The sequence below is a fragment of the Zonotrichia leucophrys genome, chromosome 2, assembly GCF_028769735.1.
Source record: "Zonotrichia leucophrys gambelii isolate GWCS_2022_RI chromosome 2, RI_Zleu_2.0, whole genome shotgun sequence".
Lineage (NCBI taxonomy): Eukaryota > Metazoa > Chordata > Aves > Passeriformes > Passerellidae > Zonotrichia > Zonotrichia leucophrys.
In genome coordinates this window covers 102,405,270-102,431,161 of record NC_088171.1, presented here as the reverse complement: position 1 = coordinate 102,431,161, position 25,892 = coordinate 102,405,270, and the positions used below count along the sequence as shown (strand labels likewise).

Sequence of the window (25,892 nt, the reverse complement as noted above, 5' to 3'; positions counted from 1 at the left end):
TCAGGCCACTTCCAAAGTCACTGATGACATATTTTCCCCTGGAACATAGAAAACAATTCATTCCCAGGAGCACCTAATCACTTGTCAACTTTCATTTGTGTGGCTGACTTAAACAAGTTTGTTCCTGTGAGGTTTTTTTATGCCACTGTTATTTAAAAGTGATGGAATTGAAAATTCTTCTGTTTGGAAGAGATTTGCTCATCAGCCAAAACCTTTTATACCAGCATTAAGCCTAGAGGAAAACTACAATTAATTTATTTAAAAAAAAATAAAATCAAGACCATAAAATGGAATTTATAGTGCAACCAATGACATGGCTCTTTAACTACAGTGGATCAAATGATTCTGCTGAGAAACAATTTCCAGGAAAATCACCTTATTTTCAGCCTACCAAGCTGATGAATGGCATCCCATTACAGACAGTAGGTGTAGTCATGACTAATGCCAGTAGATGCAATTCATCAGAGTGTAGTTTGTTAATAGTGGCAGGGAAAGAGGACTTAAAATAGTGAAGCTGGAACTGAAAAACTCCTCTTTATATATGGAAATTGTTATAATCACAATGAACTGTAACTAGCCATACATTTGAGGTTTTTTTCCATCGAGCTACTGCAGTGATATTGTTTTTCTTCCATATGCAGTGAATGACTGCCCAATATATTCTAGCACTGCAAAGGTTGCAAATCTCTTTGTTTACATTTCTGTCAGACTGATACGGTCCTCTTTATAAATTTGAACTAGATAACAAAAGAATTTCTTCCTTATGTATTACCAGAAGGATAAATGTCCAAATGAAAAGGAATAGTTTGACAGGGGATTTGTTTTGAATGAAGTCTCATAGATGAGTTTTGTTCTAACAAGACAGCAGGATTATATAGTCTCACCAGGGAAAGAGTTTGATTCAGGAGAAATTCACACAGGATTCACTACGAAAATAAATCTGTGGAACAGAACAGAAAGTAAAGTAGCACATTGCCCATTAGGAGCACTTCAGAGGAGTGCAAGGATACAGAGCACTTGCTGTCATGCATAGTTTTAAGTGCTTTAAAATAAAACTTAATAGTTAGGGCCACTATTCTCAATAATTTGGGGTTCCAAAAGTTCACCATCTAAGCACATATATATAGTTTTAAGTTCTGTTGGTGTCATGCTGAAGTTTTTGGTGTAACATAATTGATGCAAAGAATGAATGTTGAAAAATCATCTTTGTGCAGTTGCAGGCTGGTACTTCCCTGTTCGCTGCTCAGCTCTGCATTAGGAATTACCCACTTGGGATATTGAATGTCTACAGCTCCCAATACTCGTGGGCTTGGAGGACCACCCTGTTTTGCAGGATTTTACGCGTTTGTTCTCCTGGGAGAAGGCTCCTGTTCCCACAAGAGGGATCGGGCCCTTGCTGTTTGCTGGAGAGATCGATACTGTGCCTGTCTGTAGAACCAGAGCACATGAGGGCACATCCTTAGGGCCACACCAGTGGCAACTTCACTGCTGCTTTTCCATCTGTTTCTTGGGTGTGGAAAGAACAGGAGTGCATTTCTGGGAGTTGTGGATGTAAATGCAGCCCTTCATTTGCGGCCTAGTGGAGTGCAAATGATCAGGATTGCGCAGAAATCCTGAAACCTCAGGAAAATTTCCACATAGGTAGTCTGCAGTGGATCTTTGAAATCCTTTCTATCCCCTGCCAGACCCTTAACAAGGGAGAGATTTTTGCTTGGTTCCAGTAGTTTTAGATGTCAGATTGACAAGATATCATTGGCCTGAATTCCCAAGTACCCCTACACTGATTGTGCATTATTTAATCTGTTCCCGAGTACTGCAGCATGGGAAAGCCTTTACTGGTCATGAAGGAGTCTCCTTGCTCATCTTCTTTCTGCATTAAAGAAACAAAGTAACTAGAAAAGGGAAAAAGTGGTTTCCTCAGTTCATCACGTCTTCCTCCTTACATATGTCACCTCTGGGTTTTAGACTCAGTTCTTTCACAGGGATTTCATTATATCCTTTCTCAAAAATGTCCATTGTCAAAGGGCCATAAATCCAAGTAACGAGTTTATCTGCTTCCTAAACAGATCAATTAGGCTACTGGAGGTTAACACGGTTTGGCATACCTAGGGCAGAAACAGATAAATTCATTAAAGTCTTACAATTTCAGATAAGTTTTATTTTTAATGCTGTTTTGGGATCAACTTAAATTGGTGACTCTTCAGTGTAAAGTGGTTCTTTGCCAAATTAAGGCGAGTTGACATAAGACAGTTCCAAATCAATTTCAGAGTGTCTGCGCAGGAGCTTGGACTGGTTTAACAAAATTGATTTGAAAACACACCTTTAATTAAACCAGTGCAACTTTGTGTAGATAAAGCCTTGAAAAATCAATTTCACATTATGTTCCATGACAGGGAGTTCTGAGCTTCCATTATCTCAAAACCAGAGGTTCCTTTGAAAAGCCAAGATTTGCAAAGGGTGTCCTGCTCAGATCAGCCTCACTTACTGTCACTAACAGGGCTGTGTCAATAACAGAATTTTAAAAAAGGTTCCTCCATGTAGCTTTATCTTTAAGGCTTTCCTCCCTATCGTCTGTCTCATCTTCCCTCCCCTCCCCTTCTGTTGAACACATCCTTTCTCAAGGCTTTCTGGCAGTTAACTGTTTCTATCCAGAAATTATTTTATATCATTGAAGCAATACTATTTAAAATACAGTAATGTTATATACTGCCAAGATAAACTGCACTGAATATGTTCCCTCTGTGCTGCATGGCCTTCATTTTGATGTGTTGCAGCAATGTAACTGTACTAATGTCTAAATTACCATAGTTAAATAAAGGAATACAGGCTCAGGATGCCCGTCAAGGTCAGGAACATTAAATATATTATCTAATGTGTGTTAAACAATTCATTTCAGTTTAGCACCTGTTAGAGATTGGTAAAAGTATTTAAAAATAGTATTTAAAAATATCATAAAAAAGATGGATAATTTAAAGAGAAGTCAAAGATGGGTGTTGAAAATAATTGGGGATATGAAAGAAATTTTCTCTTAATGGCACTCTCTTCATTTAAATGGAACTTCAGAAGATTTGCTAATGTAGATATGCTAAGGTAGATGTGGTAATCATCAGTAAAACCTAACTCACTGAAAAAAAATTCATTGGCCAGTGAAATATCTGGGATAAATATAAAATTATTTTAAGAAACAAAATAGGGGGGAAAACTCTCTAAAACCAGTAGACATACAGGTCCTTTTTTGGGGAAGCAGAAAGTATTACAGACAAGCAGGAAATTTTTCATGGAGGGTGTTTGCCCCATAGGTGCCTACTTTGAATATTTTTTTTCTCCAAACCACTCTTAGAATAATGTCTGACTTTGAAAGAAGTCTGATATAATTTCCATTTTCTGGTGTCATGCAAAGCCATAACAGACTAGAATCCTGTCACTCAAACCCAGTCTCCAGTTGCAGCTTTTCTTTCTCTTTGGTTCCAGCTGGAAGATAAATTCGCTGCCACATTTCACTCTTAAGACTTGTGCTTCTGGGGCAAAGTTGTGAAATCTTGAAAAGAGTAGGAAAATTGAGTATTTTTTTAATGTTATGTTGTTACAGCCACTGGTAGGACTCAGCTGGCCCTATTTTTTCCTGCATGTTCCTTGTGACTCCAACTAATTTTTCTCACCTCCAACCTGTACATTTATATCACACCTTTTTCTCTGATTTTATTTGATATTCTGCAACACCAGCTGAGACAGTCAGCACCATAATCAGTGCAAATTACTTTCTATCCCACAAGACACAAATTACACGGAAAACAGAAAGACTCTCGAACACTGGGTGAGGATGGGGGCATTAATCCACAGTGTAAATACAGGAAGGACAGCATCTGTGTCTTCAAGAACCAGGAACAGATAACTGTTTCTCCCCTTCTGTTTTTGTAATACAAAGGAAAACTCATTAGGTATTGTAAACATAACAGAGATGGAGATAGAAATGAAGTAGTGGGAACCAGTCCAGTGAAAATGGCATGGAAAATTGTTAGAAATACTCATCCTTAGAGATCCATGCAATAATTTTTTCCAAGTTTCATCTGTTCAGGTGGAGCTCAGAACAACTGCAGAATGACCAGTTTAATTTTTAATCTTTCATACTGGAAAGTTGCAGTGGTTTGGTTAAGCCATATGTTACTGTGTAAGTGTTCTCTCATACACAGCAAGGGATAACCCCAACAAGTGGGGCTATAGAGGTCCTTTGCACAAGGCAGGTACTCCTTATCAAGGAATTTCGTTCAGGTGTAGCCTTTTTCTTCACAGTGCTCTGGAATTTGCAAAAGCCTTCCAACAATACCAGATAACTTGTTTCTGGTTGGGATTATCCCAGATACTTGAGCATTGAAAAACCTGGCCCTGTGGAGATCATGTAGGGAGGCTGAAGGAAGTAGTTAAAACAAGCAACTGCCTTATCCACAAAGAATGCTTTGGTTTGTAATTCCAGATCAATACCAAATTGATCAATACCAAATTGTTGAAATAAAGAAATTCCAAACCTGAAATGGCATTCACTGGCCTATGTTAGCAGTGACAGCTTCCCAGTGCATGCAATATCCATTTAAGTCTTGTATAATAATGGGTGCCTTCCAGTTGTTGATCAGTCAGAATCAGTTGTCAACAGCTTTTTAACTGTATGGCAGTTTGGGATTTTTTCCATTCAGAGGAAGACACTTATTTTGCTGAATGTCAGTTGTTGTCAGCGAGTTTTTTGCAATTCTAAACCTATCCTGTATCATCCTGAATTTCTCTTCTTAACAGCTTTCACACGGATGAGAAGTGCTGTCATAGTGCTTAATATCATTCACATGACACTGCCTAATATCACAGTGTGGTTAACTGCCCAGTGATCAAGATATCCCACAACTTTCTAAATCAGACTGTTTTCCTCTCATGCTCTTCCTAAGTGCATTTTCCTCCAATTTAAATAAAAGTGCATGTATATGCAGAAACAGCTCTCTAATTTGTTTTGTTTAAGCAGGTTTAATTAGAATTTATTCTTATCACAGAAAATAGATTTAGGCAGGTCATGGCTTCATTAGAAAGGCTTTGTGCTTTTATCTGTTTGAATAATAAAATTGCAGAGGTGTATAGAGTGGAACACTTCCAGTATCCTTAGGATTACTCTGGGTGGGGTGTAGGCAGCTGTTTGCTTATACTGTGTTTCAGCTATTTTTGGTACTGGTCAGTCTGTGATTTACTTGGGTATGGACCTCTTGTTTTCTTCTTCTCAGCTGCATAAAGAGTCTGAACTGTGTGTGATCTTAGGCAGCAAGGACACTTAACAAGAGCAAGGATACCTAATTCTGCCAATTTTTTTTCTTCATGAAAGTCTGCCAGACTTAGTCTTGTATGTAAAGCTTAGAGCGTGTTTTTAGGAAAGCCTGGTAGCTTTAAAGTGCATCTTTGATGACCATTGTGTCTTTCTAAGCAGTTAAAACAAAGACTGGTGGTATTGATCCATTCAGAAAAATGTTGGTCCACTCAAAAGTCGTGAGATATAGATTGTTAAGCTGATCAATGGGATGGATAAACAAGTGCAGGTTGTTCTTGTGTAGAAACTCTGGCAGCTATTTCAATCATTCACTGCTTCTACTGAGGCTGGGAGTCCTGGTTCATGCTGAGGCAAACATATGAATGAATACAAAATATGTCAGCAAGAAAAAATGTGCTGTAACATGTCATTTTTCTTGGTCCTGAAGATGCCCTGGGAGTCTTTTCCATGATCAGATATTTAGCAGACATTTGTTTTGCATCTCAGCATAGCTGGACTGAGAATCTAAAGCAAATTTAAAGCATGATAAGCACCTCTGATGTTATTCCTGACCCTTAATGAGTGAGTCTGCAAAGCCATTTAAAATGGGTGATTTTAACTGTTGCATGCAGTTTTGTGGATGTGCCTCTGGCAGTTCATTATCCCATGGTAATAAAGTTTCAATTTGCTTTAGGAGGTTGTGGGGTTTTTTTCCCATCTTGAGCCCAGCCATCACAGCAGTCTTTCACAACTGGTTTTAATCTTCCTCCCCTTTTTACTGACCTATGACTCCATCATTAGGATCTTTTATTCTCTAAGGACATTGCAAAATCTTTCTCAGTTTAGTCTGGAAAGATCTATGGGTGTGTGCAATGTAAAATTGGAGCAATAAAAGAAATAGTTTCAAAGTTGCAGTGATTTTTGTCAACTTAGTACAGAGCAGATCTTTGAAAATCCTGTATCCACATGTGATAAGTCCAAGTAATTAACAGAGGGGTTGTATAATATTAATGGAAAGAATTAACCTTTTCCATCATACTGCTTTCTTCCTAGAGAAGCGGTACACAGAGGTATATTCTTATTAATAACAAACACTCGCATGTCATTCCACTATTTCAGCATGTGAAATTTGTTGAACATTATTCTTCTGCCTATCTTGTCTTCATCTCCTTTGGCAGCCACAGGCTGAGAAACAGTTGAACTTGTACTAAGCAGACTCCTCAGTATATTTTACTCTGGTTATCCCCTAGTGAAGTCATTTTTGCCGACTGATCTTGCTACTGTGCTTTACCTGGTATGAAATTTATGCTCTCTCTGTACCTATTGAAATCAGGGTTTAATTTCAGATTTAGCCAATCTGTGTATTGTTATGGGCTATTGAACACGACAGTAGGAAACTAAATGAGGCCACTGAACGTCATTTCAGTCATAGTGTGAATTTCCAGAGGGAAATCTGCAAGAATGTCTTTAATGCTCACAGCTGTTAGGTGATAGGTTAAACATTCTAAATGCTGGTGACAAGTATGATTTGCAACAAAGAAAAGTTCTTGAAATGTTGCAGGCCATTTGCTGCATATTTGCACCAGCCTGACTTATTAATTATTCAAATAAGATATTGAATATTTGATCAGAATCTGTAATCTCTTCTTCAGTTAACATATTATTTACTTTGGAAAAGTGCTGATGTACCATACTTTTCCCATTGCACCTGCAAAAATGAATTGGTCCTATTTATGTGCACAGAATAATATATTGTGCTTTAATGTTCAAGATATTATTCATTACTTCCTACCCATATAAGCCTTCTTAGATTCTTCATATTTTATTAGTGCCCTTTAAAAAGACATAAAAAAATCAGTCATGTAGTTATTCCATTTTGAATTATGCAGATGATGTTAAATGCAATTATAATCTATTAATTATATATACACTATGTGTTTTCTACAGATTGCATTTATTCACTACAAATAATTAGGCATTTTAGTCCATTGCTGGTCTCATGACCAGAGCATTATTACTGACTGTTTGAAAAGTGAGAGGAACACTTTTCAAATCAAATTAGCATAATTTAGCAGTTGGGGTTTTCATTTAGCATCAGTTTATCCACAGCATATGTAAAATATGCAATATTTTCTATAATGCATTAGTTTTAAATAAGTAGCCATTAAAAATTTTTCAGGAAATGAAAATTTGTATTTTTATGTAGCCTGTGGCTTAGAGTATATTTTAAGATGTTTTCTGACTGCAGTACAGGACTTCTTCTTGCATGTTTCCTGTAGTGCTTTAGTGATTGTCCTGTCAATGGAACAGATGCTCATCATTTTCTGGCAGGAATTTTTTTTCTTTTGGTTGCAGCATAGTGAATTGATGGGCCCAAAAGAGTCTGCGGGAAGTGTTAAGTCCACTGAAAATCTGCCAGGTCATAATTGGGCAGACAAGGGGACTGGCAAGCTTCTATGCTCTCTTGCTGGTTTCCTGCCATTGCCTCTGTCTGTGTGTGGTAGCTGCTCCCCTGGTTTACCCATCACGCCGGGTCTCCGTGATGCCCCTGCCTGCACTGTCGTGGGGCTGTGCTGTTTTCTGAGCTGCTTGGCTCTCCATCTGTCTTATTCATTAACAGTGAGGTTGCCTGGGTGCACAGCAAGTCATTTCAGAGGTGCAGGGGACATGGCCTGCTAAACAGCTGTGAGAAGATGCAGGTACCTTGGTCAGGCAAAGATTAGCAAGGTAACAATGGGCAGAAAATCCAGGGCAAAGCTGATGTCCAGAGTACCCATGGAAACAAATCAGCCCAGGAGGAGAGCAGAAGGAAAAAGCAGGCTGGCTTTGGGGACTTGTGAAATACTGTCAGTGAGTCACTATTTCAGAAATGACATTATGGCAGTGTCAACCATGTAAAATTATTGGAGGTACTGAGTTTGCAGCTCAGTTCAAGACTGATGGAAGATCATAATATTAACACTTCTTCACAGGACAGAAACAGCAGGTTGCACATAAATCCATAAATCCACACACAAAAGCTGAAAGGTTTAGGTCTGCAAAATTATTCGGAATCCAAGATAGGGAAGACCTTAAGCATATGTTTAAGTTCAGTTGGTTTTAAAGGGATTTAAGGGACTGTTTTGAAGTTGTTTTGAATATACCTTCTTTCCTGTTTTACATTTTACATAAATGGAAGCCACACAAGGGACATCATAGACATGGTCATGTAACGGTGAAGAAGCTTGAATATCCATCCACATAAATGGTGCAGTTCCTTCCCCTTAAGGTCTTCAAAAGATTCATGACTGACAGTGCTCTGCTTTGGCCTGTGTTGAAAATAAATGGATCATGTTTCTGTAAAAATCAGCTGAGCTCAGTTATTACTCATGTAGCTTTAAGGTGTTTGCCTATGCTATAATAACTGTTCTTAATATATTACAGAAAAGAAATTCTTGTATCTACAAGAGAGAGGTCTGGGTCTCCAAGAGACAGACAGTCTCTGTTCTTAAATCACACACCAAAGGGAATAAAAAGAAGTGAGGCCCTTCCTTGATGCATGGGCTGGGGCTGTTCAGAGGCAGACATAGCTATGGCTGCCTTCAGCTAACAAAGGGAGCCTCCAGTAAAGGGGGCATAAGCTCTTTTGGTGAAATTGTAGCTTTTTGTCTCTCTCCTTTACATTAATAGTTCCTTTCTGAAAAGAATGCCTTCTACTGCTTGCTTTGGGATGGTGGAAGCTTCCACACAGTGCAGTATTGGTTCCTAAAGTGAGCAGAGTTTCTGATTAGTCTGGGAGATAAGAGCAGGACGTGCTTAAGTATCTGGTTGTATCACAGAGCTTAGAGTTTTGAAATGAGATAATATTACCATTCCCATTGATTACACTGAATATCTACATGAGCCATCTCTGTGCTTTTCCTTCCCAAAAATGATGGCCAAACAACAGACTTCCAGTATGACATAACAAATGTTAGAAAGGTAGGTCAGATCCTGCATCCTCTACTCAGGAAATAGCAGTAAAAGCAGCCACCTCCTACCGCACATGAATAGTTAGAAAAGGAGAGAGGGGAATTAGATGGGGAAAAGCTTGTAGTGCGAAGCTCTTTTTAGATTTTTCATGTCCTTCCAAAGTCCTCTGAATCTAAGCATGACTGTCAAGTCGAGACACATGCTTTTTAATCTTGAGAAAGTCTGCATGCAACAGTTTGTCAGTCTTTTATGATCCCAGTATTGCTCTTCCATGTGCTGTCAACCATTAGTCATTGCCAGAAAACTTAAGTGTATTGTTTGGTTGAAAAGTATTTCAGTAACAGTGTCCTCTGTATGAGGCTGTGATATCTGCTGAGCTTTTGTTCACTTAGCCTTGATTTTTTTATCTGCAATTGTTTCTGTTTTTCATTGGTGTTTCTTGTCAAGCTGGACAAAGGAAACTAAAGTAAAACTCTGTATTTGGAGTTTGTAGTTTTGCTCATTCACCCACTCATACTTAACTCCAGCTTTCATGCTCTGTGTAACACTGTTGTACACAGCTTCCCTAAGACTGGCATAATAAACTAGGCAAAGATTATTCGAGTAAGGAAATCCTTACAAGTGACAGAGAACCACTTTATCAGGTCCAGTACCAAGTCTCTACTTTCTTTCTAGGACAGTGAAATGTCGCTCATTCCTGGTTGCCATAATACCCCCTTAGGATATTCTGAGCTGTGCCAGAGATCAGTGTTACTTCTGCAATGGGAACAGCAATTATTCATTATTTCTTATAATACAGGAAATCAGGAGCACCCAACAAAGCTATTAAGCAGCAGGTTTAAAATGAACAAAAAGAAATATTTTTCACACAGCACATAATTACATCGTGGAGCTCATTGCCTCAAGATGCTGTGAAGCCAAAATTATAAATGAGTAAAAAAATGAGCTAGAAAAATTCATTATTAAACACAATGGCTGTGTGCAGTCTCTGGCTGAGGAAGAGATTGCTCAGGAAAGCCATTGATTGCTAGAAGCTAAAAGGGTATGCTGGGGAAAGATTCACTCTCTGTTTGCTCTATTCTTCATACTTTTTTTTAAACATCTGCTACTAGTTCTGTTGCAGAAAAACTAATCGGTTGTATGGACCTCTGGTTTGACCCAGTGTGGCTGTTAACTCACATCAAAAGGAAAAAAATAAATCAATGCTCTTGTATACACACAGCAAACAGTGTGATGTGAAATAGTAATTCTTTTTCTTTTTTTGCCATACTGGTAGTCAATTTTATAGAACTAACATCACTTCGATTTATAAAGAACACAAACTGCTTCTTAAATCAGATAGCATCCTCAGTGTTTTCTAGTTATTTTCTTTTACCAGCATTTCTCCTGGTCCACTGCCTTACTGGTGGACTGCAGGACTGCTGTGGACTGGGCTGCAGCTTGATGATGCTGTAAAGGGAAAGAGAGAAAATAAAAGAAATTCAGTTGTAAAATACTTTCATATAAATGCATTTAGTTGCTGTGCTAAAGCCTAATCCTTGAGCCTTTATTCTGAGCAGTTCTTTATTCTGCAAAGAGTCTCATTTCCATTAATTAGGCCCTTTCAAGAGAGTTGTATTGATTAGAATACATTGAGGTAGTGAAACTCCTAGTGTGGGCAGTAAACCAGTTCTCATGTTTTGGAGAGCAAAAGGGGCACCATTATCTGAATTTTGAAGTTAAACAGGTTGAGCTTCCAAGCTGCACCAAAGCATTTGCTTTGGTTTTGCACTGGGAAACACATTTAAATGTAAGAAAATTTGGTGTCTTGCTGCTTTCCTAGTAGTTTTCTACACATTTTAGTTTTGCCACTGACTTTTTAATTGTCTCTTCTTTTACAACATCAGCAGCTTGAATTTTGAGTTTTGATGGTTACATTGTGAATCAAGTCTATAGAAGCGACAGTAGCTGGAACATACAAAACTGTTTGAATGCAAGGAAAATCACATAAATTGCTCATGCTTTTTATATGTTTAATTGTAGATCTGGTTTGAGATTGACATATTTTCCCTCCATTTGTCAGTTTTTTCCACAGCATTTGTGTTTATTTTACTGGTATTTACTAAGCACATGTATCTCTGGCACACAAAGAAAGCTAGAAAAGCTGTGCTATGTGCAGGATTTATGGCTTCTTTGAAGTTTAACTGTTTTGTGGATTGCTTTTTATTTCTTGCTATTGAGACTATGTGTTTCTTATTTTTGGCAACATTTTTTATAAACACTTTTTTCCTGCCATTAATTGATATTTGAACATTGCTTATGTAGAAGGGCAGCGTAGTTGGGAAGCGTATCTTTCATTTTGACATAACTAGGAGTTTGTTTTCTTTTAGCTGAAATATGCTACAGTGGAATTGCTTTAAATATCTTGTAGGGGGATGAGGTTGCTTATTTTAAAAATAGTTCTTTTCCAAGGGCCAAGAAACGAATTAAGTTACTAAATTTTGGTCTAACTGCACACTGACACAGAGGACTGCTTGTGCTTCATCAGTATGAAGCACATACCTGCACATACCTGAGCATACCTGAAGCTCACTCCCTGCCAGAGTCCCTGGAAACCTAGCTGACAAATCTGGAAGTGTAATAGTAAGATGATTTTTTTTGATGTCATTAAATATTTGGATAGTGCTACCCATATGACTGTTTTAGTGTGGAACAGCAGTGTTTTGGAGTGCTCAAGCTTAATAGTGCAATAATACTGAAAAAATCCTAAAAAGTTTGGTTTCCTCTCTGTTTTCATGAAATAAAAGGAAAAAAAGTACTCTGTAGAAAGTACTATATTGATTGTCACTAATACACACTGCATTTAAGCTGAAATTCATGTCCATAAAGCAGTGAAGTACTTCATTCACCATACAGTTTCTGCCCACACCTGGAAAAGTTTCAGCATGTTCTAATGTAAAATAGAAATATTATCTTGATTTACAGCAGAATTCAAGTTTGATCGGGTATTATATTGTGTTTGTATTTTAGGTAATATAAAAAGTTTAGTGGCCAGATATTATTACTACAGTGAAGTTATAGAGAATGAAAACTTCCACATTCAAGTACCTAGTATAAAAAAACCCAAAACCATAATATTTTGAGGTATTGTCTCAGATATACTTTGAAATGTATTCTTATGGAACTAAGATTCAGGGTGACATAGAGCAAGGTAGGGAGTCAGAGTGGGACATGTAAGACCTTACCTCTCTCTTCAGCTGGAATGAGGTTGTAACCAGGTGGGGATGGATCTCTTGTCCCACATAGCAAGAAACAAGACAAAAGAAAACTGCATCAAGTTGGTGTCAGGGGAGGTTTAGATTGGATATTGATTATTCCACCTAATGTCAGGATTGGAACATTTCAGTGCCAGGTCATTCTTGTCCGTTTGCCTCACTCTTTATCATTTTATTGTGGTCCATTTGCAGAATTTGGCTCGTGGAGTTTATTAATAGATCTAATAAATATGGACTTTGCTGGGTTGCTATTTTAAACAACTAGCAATTGGCTTAATGAGAAACAGATGCCTGGAATCTTTGTATTGTCTTCTAAGGGAAATATTTATATAGAGACTCAAATTTTTTAAAGTTTTGTTTTATAGAGGGATGCAGAAAATAAAGGCATCTGCTGCTATTCAACAGAGCAGTTACAATGTTGGCTTGCCTCAATGATTCTAGCTTGAGTGCAGTGTTCTAATGAAAGGAAATGTAGAATAAAAATTTAGAGCTGCAATGTATATAAATCTCAAAATGTCCACAGATAGCTGATAAATTGCTGTGTTTTGTTCAGTTTATGCAAAAGATAAAATCAAGAAGCAGATTGCAGAAGCCAAAATTACACATCAAGTCATTAAACCTCAATCTTCATTACTGAAGAATTGTTTTGATACTCAGCAAGATCAGAATCTGAACAAAAGAGTAGCTAGGTGACATGTTCAGAAGAGTCCTGCTCACCAGGAGAAAATCCACAGAATAATGTCATAGGTATGATCTAAGTGCAGAACTATGATTGCTCCTTTTCTGTTCTTAAGGCTCTGAATATAAACAATATTTTGCACTGATTTTCTCTTTGTGACTAACCCTTTATTTCTTTGTTAAGTTTCATGTCTCATAATCCATTTGTGTTAACATAGACTTGGTAACTTTTCAGATAGCTCTCTTTACTTCATGTCCTCACTATATTGTCCTTTAGACAAAAGACTGTTCTGTCAAACAATGCTACTTTTCTTCCTATTTTTTTCTTTTTTTTTTTTACTTTTTGTCTTTTTTTTTTCTTTTTTTGCTGGAGTCTGTTTGCTGTGAGTATTACATTTGGGTTGTTAATTTACTAAACTGTGTTACTTGTACATAGTAATTTTAAAACGCCACCAAACTAGAGGAGAAGAGACATTCTTGTTGAATATCTGCCCAGTGAGTAACTCATGACACTCAAATTCCCATCTCCATCATTATTAATGGAGATAGATTTGTTTTTAGTTAGTTCAGTACTTATTTCACTTGCAGAGTGTATTCTCTCAATGTAGCTGTAGTGTCAGTGATAAATAAGAAGGACAAGACATTTTCACTGGGACATTCAGAGATCCCCATTGTATTGTGCAAGCTCAGAAGACTTTTCAAAGCTCTTTGAAAATTTCTCTCTTGGAATATAATAGGTGGTTACATAGAAAGAGAACTGGACAATCAAAATGTCCATCAATAAGCTCCTGTAAATACATGCTATAGTGGAATGGTCACATATGCATTTTATTTTTCTACTGAGAAAATATTGGTATCACATATCAGATGTTAAATGAATGATGCAGAACTGCTCTTCAAATAAGAGCATTTAGGGACAACAAGCCCTTTTTGTCCCTCCCTCATTGTTAACTTCCACAGAGTACTTCCACTACACATTATCCATTAGCTGAGCCTGGGTCATTTGAGTAGCCTGGATTCAGTCCATTATATATTTGAATGAACTGTCTGATTTTAAGCCTGGTTGATGAATTTCTGCAGGGTTCCCTCTCTTAGAATGAGGAAGTGCTGTCTATACATTTCAAGCATCAAAATAAGGCAATTCAGGTTGGTGAGCTGCAGCTCTTCATTAGTGTGCCTAAGCAGACACTGTTTGTTCTAATGAGTAGTCTTGGGGCTGTATTGAAGGTCTGCTGTCTGACAGTGTACAGTGAGCAAACTAAAAATAATTAGGTTAACAATTGACAGCAACACTTGTCATCATTGTCAATCCCATTACTACCTCTACTATTTCTATTCTGATTATCTTTATGTGCTCTTAAACACTCTGTATTATTCTTTGAGTGGTTTCTCAGACAGATGGGAAATCGTCTAGGACCAACACCATTTTTTTGAAGGTTTTATCCACCTTTCCAGTAAGTGTGCAGTTGTCCAAAGGGGAGATGATTGACAGGAAGCAATTACAGAGTGAGAGCCTGCAGAGGGATGTCTGGGAAAAGGGAACATAACTTTAAAACCCAGAGCCAGGATTTTTGAGCAGTGGAGTAGCAGGAGCTCCCGTTGCTGTGGAAGTTCTCAGTGGCTCTACTGTGACCCATTACTGCTCTCCCCAAAGCAGAAAGTGTACCAAATGATCAGCTCAGGGACTGGATGCCAGCCAGCAAAAGTGGTAAATAGACATGTAGCTTTTAGACAGGACATCTTTTTCTTTAGAACAAGGAAACTGCTGGCCTAAAAGTCAAGCCCAGAGGAGTAACTGATTGACTTTATATGTGCCAGCAAACAGTGTGTTTGCAAACAAGCAAAGCAGACATTGAGGCACCAGAGTTTCCTGTGAAGATCAAAAAATGTAATGAGCCAGCACAATAGAGTGCTATCCTTTTTTTGAAAGGGCACTGCAAGTAAACCTTTATCTTTTTTTGCATACCCTTACTTCCCTTGAAAAGTTCTGTCTTATCTATGGGGAAAAAAAAACAGTGCAAAATATTTGTGTTCCATCTGTGCACACCAGTGTTTTCTGGCTTTTATCTTGTAGTTAAATGTGATGTCAGTGTTGCCTTGTAGCAAAATTAAAATCTTCTTATGTTAGCTTTGTTTCTCTCTTATCTTCTATTCAAACTATATTAACTAGAGCAGCCGAGATACACTCATGGAAACCCTTGAGGCCCACTTAGTGAGCCAAATCTGAGGGGTGCTTTATCACTTCTGAAAGGTTAGATCAGCTGTGTGTACATTACAACTTGGATGAAGATAGGGGAGGGGTTTATTCACTTTTCAAATTCAACATTAGTTTGCTTTTGTTTCCTTTTTCCACATGCCATTCTCTATTCCTTCAGGGAATTTTATTACATTGAAGGTTTTTCCAAATTGCGTGGTTCTAAATCACAAACAGCTTGTTTTTACAGGGGATTTGAAGATCTTATCAGGTTTTCTCTGCCTGAGATAGCTGATAATTTAAAGTCAGGCAGTTCTTGTGAATTCTGAGCTCAGAGCACTGTCTCGATTACAATGATCTATGCTGATAAAATCAGACAAAAATATTACTGGATTACCTAGAAGTGTGTCGGAAGTCACCTTTCCTATCAGTATATGTGTCCACAAGTTCAATGTTGATCACCTTTCATAGGAAATAATCTTCAGTGAACAGAAGGGCACAGGTATTAAATAGTCTCTCTTCAAATAATGTAATTACTCGAAGAACAGTGTCACAGGCTTACAGTGTCAGTCAAGTCATGGAAAAATATTTTCCCATGGAAAGTGTTTCCTACTTCAGAAAAGTTTTTTGGAATTCTTAAGCCTTGTTTTGTTCATTACATAGCATATCTAAGCAATAAATGAAATAGCTCTCATCAATCACTATGTAAAACATGAGTGAACAGAAAATTTTAAAGATTGAAACACAAAACTTAGTTCACCACTTCAGTCAAATGTAGACCTTTTCTTCTGGTGCCTAGATTTTTTTTTTGTATTTTCTTCTCCTCTCCTTCTCTCTGTCTCACTCTGAATTTTTCATTTTAATTTGTTTTTTCTTTTCTTCCTTTTGTTTTCTCTTTTTTGTTATATTTTAAACCAATTGCAAACCCTTCTCTGTAGTGTAGGAAGTAAAAATCTGCAATCCTTGCCTTCTTTTTTCACAACACATGTATCTTTATGCTCTACTTTAATAATATTTCATTAGCTCTTTGAAACAATTCCCTGGGGCAAGTTCTATTATTTCTAAAGTAAATCAAATATCAAAGTGCTAATCTCTAGGAGGAAAAATGGGCTAGACTCAGAAAAAATATTTACATCTTTTATTAGCTTTTTGAATTAAAATTTAAAGTGCACAAAAAGATTCCAGATAATTTTCTCAAAGTTCTCAGGTACATAAAACCAGTTTTTAGAAACCATCTGCCTGCTAACATTCTGAGTACATTAAAAAAATCTAGGAGTGATGTACCTCTGACTTCTGAGTAGCATTGTGGAAGGAATGTTTTGCTTGGCAGAAGGGGACTTGAAGAATAGTTTTCTGAATAAATTGGAAATTAAAAGCAAGAGGTGAAAAATCTGGTTATAATGGTACCTTGGAGATTTACATTAGCTCAAAGTTAATACCTCTGCTTTCAAACAACATTTTAAGACGCCTCTTTGTTTTGGCCTCATTCAAACCTTGTCATAGTAACCGCAATATTTTCTTTCTTTCCAAGTCCTTTGAAGTATTTACATGTTATCCTGCCAAAGATAGTGTAAAGAAGTCAATTTAGAATTTAGCTTACCTACACATTCAGTGGACTGTAGGTGACCTGTAACCCTGCCCCTTTTGTGTAAATCACAGAATCCCAGAATGGTTTATGTCGGAAGGAACATAAAAGATCATCTCATTCCTCCCCTCCTGCCATGGACAGGGACATCTCTCCCTCATTCCTCAGACCCCCATCCAGCCTGGCCGTGAGCTCTTCAAGGGATGAGGCATCCACAACTTCTCTGTTCTGGTGCCTCACCATGCTTGTAGTGAAGAAATACCTGTGTCCTGGTGGGTGGCATTTCTCATTAAGAAATAAATTACTCTGCACCATTTTTTGCTCATGTGTGTACAACAAACGTGTAATTTCATCCTTTGGGACAGCATAGGGAGGAAGCAAGGAGATGGCACAGTTCATGAATAATGATGCAGATAGTTTTGTTCACAAGAGGGTAGATTGTGCTTTTGTGGTGGTCCAAGTCTTTCTCTGGTTTCCTGTCAAAGCGTAGAACTAGCTGGTATACAGAGTAGCCTGTGTTCATTTACTTTATGTTTACTGACATTACAGTCATGAGTCTTGCTCAAGTTCACACTCCTAATTACATACTGTGTAAAGAAAAAGAAAAGGTGGGGAGGAATGGGAAGATAAGAAAACCCCACATGCTGTACATGAAAAGTACTCATTAAATCCTCCAAAAGTAGGAAATAAATTTTCATACGAGGAAATAAGGGCTGCTTGAGACCAACTTTATTTTCCTTTAACACAAGTAAAAAATAATATATCCTGCACTTTAGTTACAGTACAAGTGTACATATTGTAGCCAGAGGGTCCTTTCTATAAAAAAGGGATCATGAAATCCTATCAACATACTACAATTTTTCTGCTGGAGATAAATCAGGGAGATTAATGAGGTTAAGTTATTGCTGTCTAGTATGCCAGGGAATAAGTTTCTAAATTAGAATTTTAATTGTATGCTTTATTGCAGTCCTCTTACTAATTCACCATATTTCTAAAATCTTTCCTTATACAGTAGTCTTGAAGAATTTTAAAGGAATAAAAGTAATGGAGTTTTTAAAACTTAAGTAGGTAAAATGGAAATGGTTCTGAAAGCCCATCAAAACTAGGTAATCTGTCAAATCTTCAGACTGCTCTGCAGAGTCTGTAAAGTTTCTCTTCCTGCTGTTGAATATTACAGGTGAGTTTCAGGTATTGTCTTCAATGTTAGATAGCAAGAAAATAAATTACATGAACAGATCTCATAAATAAGTTGGGTTACAAATATATGGAAAGTAATTCTTCATTAGTTATTACAGAAGTACTCTGTGACACTCTGTTTTTGCAGCCTTGTCATGATTTAAGACCAAATGACAATTGGTTACTGGGGACTAAATGTACTAAGCTACCAAAATATTTCAGTCACCAATAGGTACAGTTTTACAAATCACACAGCTTCCATTCCACAGGTGAGAACACATTCCAGGGGAGAATTCATGTGGGTCTGTGTGGTGGTTCCAGCCATGCCACCTGTTCTCCTACAGTCTCTCAGGTCACCTCATCCCTTGGGGTCTTTGCCCAAGCAAAGACACCGTCTAGACACTGTCAAATACAGGACTAGGTAGAAAAAAAAATCTTATTCTTGATTATCTTGTTCAAATGCTCTTAGCACCTAAAAACCAGCCTTCAGCATGGCTGGTACTCACAACCTGCTATTCCTGTAGGTGTGCAACACCTTCACAGTTTTCACAGTGACTGACAAGTGACTTTCACTTAAGTTACTTCTCTGTTCTAGTGAGCTAGTGAGCTGCTCTCTTGTCCTATTATCTTAACTAAATTTCATGTATATTTCCCAGTGCTATTGTCAACTAGAGCTAACTCATGGTATTTGGTGCAAGTATCTATGTCATTCATAGAACAATACTGAAGCAGTTTGATCATTTTAGTATGTTTTCTTTGTTTCTGCTATAGTTTGACTAGACTGCCCAGTTGTCCAGGGAGTAGCAAAGCCTGTGCCTTTAAAAGTACAAACATATTAGGAAATACACTGACTGAAAGCACTGCCTCTCAAAAGTGAGCACACCAATGCAATCACAGAGTTAGTACCAGATTTTGTCTTAGGTGTGTGGTTTTAGTCCTTGTTTTGAAATGCAAGTGTTAAGGCATGCTGCAGTAGGTCAGTGGAGGAGGTAATAGTTCCCCTTCCATTTCAACATTTAATGTAGGCAGTGAGTATGATCTTTAGTGTCTCAAAAGACTAGAAGGACTTTTGCTTTCCTACTCTTCACATGTGTAATGCAGACTAACCTAAATTCACCTGAGAAAGAAAAGACTGTTTCCTACCTCTGGCTATGCAAACCCTTGAGTGGGTGTTTCTGGGTTTTTGTACATCAGTTCAAGGAGGAACAACCACATAAAGGAGCATTGGGAACAATATCAGAGAAGTGCTGTATGTCAGACTATTAACTCTGTATCTGCTTTAAAAGTCATCTGCATTTTACCTCTCACTCATAGAAAACCTTATGTAAACTATCAGCCTAATTTTACCAGAAAAATCTGAACACAGCAGGAAGTTTTAACAATAACCTCAATATATTCTATTTGCTACAGTCTTTATTGGGCTTTGGGGTTTTTTTTCTTCTGTGTTCAGACTTAGGCTACAGTTACACACCAGTAAGTGCTTTATAGCTTCTAAAGGCAGTTTACATTGATGAGATAGATTTTCACATTGGCTCTTGCAACAGACACTTTTCAAGGACAGGCACAGTAAAATGTTTTTTTAAATTCCATTATTTGAAAACTGGACATAATTCTCAGTGATTGAAGCTGACAGAGAAGGAAAAGCTGATGGTGAATATATTCTCTAGTGGCAGGCTGTCATCCACAGATGCTCTCAGTGACCAAAGCAATGACTGAAGTAAGAAGAGCTGCTTGCAAACTGGGGGTTGCCTTTACTGAAATCATTTGCCACTGCTCCCAAACACTTGGGGAGATCTATTACCTACAGGTGATGCATTTTCAATTATGAAAGCTTCCCTCAAAAGTGACTAGCAGATTTTTTTTAACATAACTTTCAGGGATCTTTTTAAATTCCTTAATAGTCTAAATACTGATTTATCAACAAATGGAACTTGATTGTTTCAATTTTCTGTTTAAAAAACCAAAACAGTTAATGTTGTTAAGTCACAAGAACATCCTAATTTTCCAGATATTTAGCAGATTCTGAATACTGAAAATCCAGTGAACTGACAGATTTACTGCACTCACAAATCTTGCAGTGTTCATTAAATGAGCCTGAAGATCCTTGTCCTACAAACATTTATGGACTTGCTTAAATGTGAATTTAGTAGAGTTTGTAAATACAAAGAGCCTCATGTGACCCTAAGATTTCTACTCAGACTTTAATGGATGCATTTTTTCCCATCTGTAATCTCCACATATAAAATGGACACAGCATTAGTGTTAAACTAGTAATGAATCTTCACTATCAAATTCAGGGCATTTTAGGCATCTAATTTAGGTGCAACTCAAAGGGCTATTGTAGAAATACAAGTTTCTTCTCTAGCTAATTGAGTTTAGACAAGGACCTCCATTAGGATCACTTTAGTTGTCTGGTCTGGCTTAAAGCAGACAGTGTGCATAACTCTCTGCATGTAACTTAAAAACAAATCCAGAGGTATTTATAACTGGATACATCAAATTACCAATGTTGTTAAAATGCATCATAATCTGGTTATTTAGAAATGGCAATGGGAAATGAAAGTTACCAGTGAAGAAACTCAAGAGTCAGTAGAGAAAATCAGATACCATAAAGACTGATGCATTTAAAAACAAATTCACAGGTCAAACTTAGGATTGTTACACAGTGCAGTAGCATGTCTTTGTACCTAAAAATAATATTCTTGTTTATTAAGTAGGCAGAGAGAGCTTTATGATATCCTTAACTTCTCATTTCTTTACATAAGAGTTTGTATTTTGTAAATAACATTGTAAGAGACTACACTGTTGTCACCTAGCAACTACAAAGTGTTTTTTGGAAAAGTTGCTGCTTGGTCTTTTGACTAATAATAAAAATAGTAATTCCACACTTTACATTTGCAGACCTTAAAGCACTTAGAAATAGGTATTTTTTTAAAGTATCCCTATCTGGAAACATGAAATCTGGGATAGAAAGTGCGTTGGCAAAGATGACAATCAAAAGAGATACAGATTTTATTCTGAAGATCTCACCCTGTTCTCCATATTCCAGCCTCTTCAAACAGTGCTTTTATATAGGTCCTTTCCATTTTTTTTTGCCTTATGAATTTTAAATTAGGAAAGGGAATAATCTAAAAAATCTGTATTTGCAATGATCATCTCCTCTTCTCATTTGAGATATTGCAGTTATTTTCTCCTCTGAGGGTCACAGTGAATTAGCCCTTGGCAAATACTTAATTTTTAATGGTAACCACTACAGTATTGAGTGAAAGCATGCGAAAGTATCACATTCATCCTAAGATGATCCTGCTCCTGCATCACTGACCAGTTTTCATGTTGCATATAAAGCAGTTCTCTGTAATTAATTTTTCTTCAGAAAGTGCTTTTATCCTAATTATTGTAATATTTTCTACTAACAGAATGGCAGCTGACATGCATACTGAAATGTCTGCTGTAACAGCTGGCTTGAAGCGCATTTCATTTTTCAAGAAGATCACGGAGGCTGGGTAGCCAGGCTTCTGTGTGATTTCAAGCTGAAGAAATACTTATTTTAAATTATTTGAGAAATGTCCTATACTCATTTTCAGTTCTCCATTGCCCTTGCCAAGCATTTGGTGAAGCTGTTTGGGGGCCATATTTCTTCCTAACAGTCCACAGTTTTAAGAAACTTGTAAGGATGAATTAAAATGAGTAGCCACAAAGATAATGTGCGGGCTGCTGTGCAGCAGCATCCCTGGAGAGTGATATGTCAGAAAAGAGATTTAAAAAATTTCTGTAATGAAACGTGTATTTCTCACAAGTAAGGAAAGATCTTGACAGATCATCTGTTATGAAATATCTGCTCTGTTCTTTACTTGTGGGACAAATGAGATTTCTCCTTACAATACATTGTGGATTATCATTCTGTTGCAGTTTGTGTAATGGCAGCACACGGGGAATTTAGGAAATGACACTCCAGCTGTCTTTTACAATAACTGGATTTTTTATGCTTTTGCACTGTAATACCTCTTCCTTCAATTATCTTTGCTGTACTCTTCTCACTGTAATACCAGTGTGTATCCCAAAATGAATTAAAAAGAAAAATGGATATATATAAATTATGTCTTATTTTCCCCATGTGATATGTTTTATTTCATTCACTAATTTATTGATAAAAACTCAAAAATAAATATCTGAAGTTCCTTTTCTGTAATACATTTTTAATAAAGAAAGTGAAATCAGTAAGCAGTAGCTGGAAATGTAAATCTGTTTCCTGGTCTTTGCTGTTGTGTGAGGTTTGATATACATATGTTCTAAGGAACAGAATTATCTTTGTTGTGAATAAAGTTTTAGAAGATGGTTTATCTGTAAGGCTCATTAAAGTTATCATTGTTTTCAGAAGTTCCAAACACTTGGGAGAAGTAGAACTCGTACATTGCATCTGAGACGCAAATGAGTTTCCAAAACCAGTACATTGCCCGGTGTATTTCTTCCCTGAATTCAGCACCCTCTAAATCTTTCCCAGTTGCCTCCAGAGGTTTACTTTATTCAATTGGTTTGAAGCAATTTTTTAAAAATTCATTAGTGGGACAGAGAGAAGCAAGATGTCTCTTGGAGAATATTTGGGTCTTCCGTATTTCAAGGTGTGGGCTCAGAAGCTGTGTCAGCAGGACTCTTTCTTTGTGACAGCACATGTGATGCCTACTGAATTAAACTCAAAACCACTTGCTGGGTAGTGTCTTATGGATCAATTATTTGCGTTAGTCTCTGTGAGAAGGACTGTAATTAAACTAGAATTTTTAAATTTTAGGTCAGATGAATTGTTGGTTTGTTGTGTCTTTAGAGCTTTGCTGCTGACCATTTCCATTTCTGCTTTGCCTTTAACCATGTTTAATTGTTCATCGCCCAGCTTTGTCTGAGAGTCTGAACTTTACAAGAAATTGAGACATAGATCTTTGCCCATATGCAGTTTGGTCGAATTACTAGAAAAGTTATTTCCATCCAGCCTGAGTTGAGAGTGCTCTAGAGTGGGAGGGCCTGCTTGCTTTAGATGCCATTGGCAAATCTATAATCAGATAACGATTGACGCCTTTTTGGCAAAGAGCCCCAAAGCTGTAAATCATCTTAGGATTCACACAGTTACACTTCTCTATCCTGGTAGCAATCAATGTTTCTCAGAGCTGTACCCAATGATAGTATGTTATGAGTAAGGAGAAATTTATTTGTATTAGTGGGTTTTAGTGATTTCAGTTTCCAAACTGTTTAAAATTTTCAAAGGAAGTGTGAAAAGATGAAGGAAAAACAAATTGAAGCCACTGACAAGGCTTATGGTTTCCTTGAGTTATTATTTATAAACATTTTAGAAGTAGTCCATGTATTCCCAGGAATTTCTATGTCATAAATTGGAAACCAGCACACTAGAAAACTTGTGAAAAGAATAGCCATTTTAGACTCTGAATGCCCTCATGTTCTATTGACTTCAGCAAGAGATCAAGGGTTTGGTTTGACTTTTATGCTCTTTGTTATTGGAAATCATTGGGATTCTAAAAACCCCTTTTTTTAAATTTGAGGGTAAAAGACAGTGATTGTAGATGGTTTTATGGGCATTATCAGTTTTAAACCACTCAGAATGTCTTGAGATCTTGCAAGAGATACAAACTTTGCAGTGTTTTCTCTATTTAGTATTTAGTGTCATACAAAAGATTTAATCTACTGGTCATTCCAGTAAAGAGATGATGACAGATTTAGGGCTGGTTACAATAATTATATAATTCCAGTAGTTTGCTTGGCAACAAAGTATTTTTTAACACAAGATTAATATTTCAATACAAAATTTTAAAATGTCTGCATCATATGACTCCTGCATACAGTGCATAAATGAGGAGATTGTGCAACTGCTCTTTTACACCACAGAAAGCACAGGACATACAGGGCATAACTACTTGCTTGCTGCCCTTTTGGCAGCTTCTGTGTTTTATTAATGTAAAATTAAACTGTTAGCACCTTCAACTTTCTTGTTTACATGAGATTTATTAGCTAAATGACAGCAGTTTGGTGGATATGAGATATATCTTTCACAAAATCCCATTGATTTTATTCTCTGAGAAAATAATCATTGTCATGATGTTGTAAATTGTGTTTAAGAGAAAAAAAAAGACACATGTGCTAGTTGAATCCATGTTTTTTTAAATGCCTGTGTATGTTTTGATCCATGAGGTCATCTGCCAGCAAGTAAATGAAACTTGGGATATGTCAAAAATAAAACATATCAGTACAGTCTGTAATTTCTACACTCAAATACTGGAGCAGCTCCAACACTGATGATGAAGCTCCTTCAGCTTCACGTGTGTGTATGAGAACTGTACAGGGAATCTGGATAGCTCAAGTGAAGGACTCTCAGTGTTGCAAGAAAGCAGATTTGGAAAGGTTTAATAGCACTTCACTTGCAAATAATTCTTCTTGCTATTACACAGATAATCTCATGTCAAATTTTAAGTAACATCTGGAGCTGTGCATAAATACCATTTAAACAGGAAACTCGTATTTTTGCTCAATAAGTGAATCATTTAAATGACACTTTAACACCAGTACCCACAAGTACTGTTTGCCTTTGTCTTTCTTTTAGCCATAAGGTAACTGTTGCTGCATGCTTTTCTTAATGTCACTTTCTTTCCTTTTTTTAGAGTTTCTTTGAAGGACAGTCTGCACCATGGGATTCAGCTAAGAAAGATGAGAACAGAATGAAAAATAGATATGGGAATATCATTGCATGTGAGTGTTGGCAGCATAATTGTGCACTTTGTTAACTTCCCTTCAGATCTGGATAAGAATGACCACCAGCCTTGTGCTTACATCAGGCTTATATTCCTTTTTCCTAATTAAGAAAATAAAAATGAGGGAAAATGTTTCTTTTTTTATTTCTTGCGAAAACTGTCAGGTGTAGTGGATTTTCTCCACTGCCTTTCTGTCTACCCTCCATCCTGTGATCAGCATTTGGCTGGTGGAGAACAGCACCTTTAACCACTACTCAGCTTTAACAGGTCCCAGACTGCTCCTGCCAGCTTAGCACAAGACTTACCCACATCAATACCTTGTTATTAGGTTCTGGGTATTTTAGGAGCTGACAGTTCTGGTGCTTAAGTGTTCCACAGTAACAGAGACTCCAAGGAAAAAGGGTAACCTTTATGTTTTACTTTAAAATTCCAGGCTTGAAAGGGATTAGACACACTAATAATCAAATAACTTGAGGAGATAATAACATGCTTTGGTGAGTGACCCTTCACAAGATTTATGATCCCATAAATCTTGCATTATGAGAGTTCCAAAGCATTGTGACTAGAGATGTTGCACATGAACATGAAGGCAGGAAATATATCAAGTTCAGTAAAATTATATATTTACACACTGCTCTTGTTGCACTTAAAGGTAGTTTCTCAGTGTGTATGTAGGAGATGATCCTTTCCCTGTTTTTTCACTTTAAAATCTAAATTTAAGATGTGGAGTGTTTGTGTTTTTAGCAGCCAGCCAGATAACCATGAGCAGGTATAAGCAGAGAAATAAGCAGCTGTCACCTTGTTTTGTAAGCATGAAGATGAAGAGTGGTGTTTAGGGAGGGATCTTTCAATGGTACTGCTGAGTTCAGAAATCATACAGAGCCCAGCAGAGGCGAATAAGCCATGCTGATTGTCTGAACATTTGGAGGACCTGTGGAAGAAGTATGTCATGCATATTTGCACTGACTTCAGCACCTATCTTAGGTGTTTGTCCAGGCACATACCTGCCTGGGTTTCCTCATCAGTG

General features: G+C 37.2%; 1 protein-coding gene across 8 annotated transcripts in view; it reads left to right on the top strand.

Annotated features, from left to right (window-relative positions):
- PTPRM (protein tyrosine phosphatase receptor type M) overlaps positions 1-25,892 on the top strand; it is a 443,102-nt gene that overhangs the window by 357,553 nt on the left and 59,657 nt on the right. For all 8 annotated transcript variants that reach the window (XM_064705880.1, XM_064705877.1, XM_064705876.1 and 5 more), the window contains one exon: positions 24,776-24,863. In XM_064705880.1, coding sequence (XP_064561950.1) covers positions 24,776-24,863 — 88 coding nt within the window. The remainder of the gene's footprint in view (positions 1-24,775; positions 24,864-25,892) is intronic.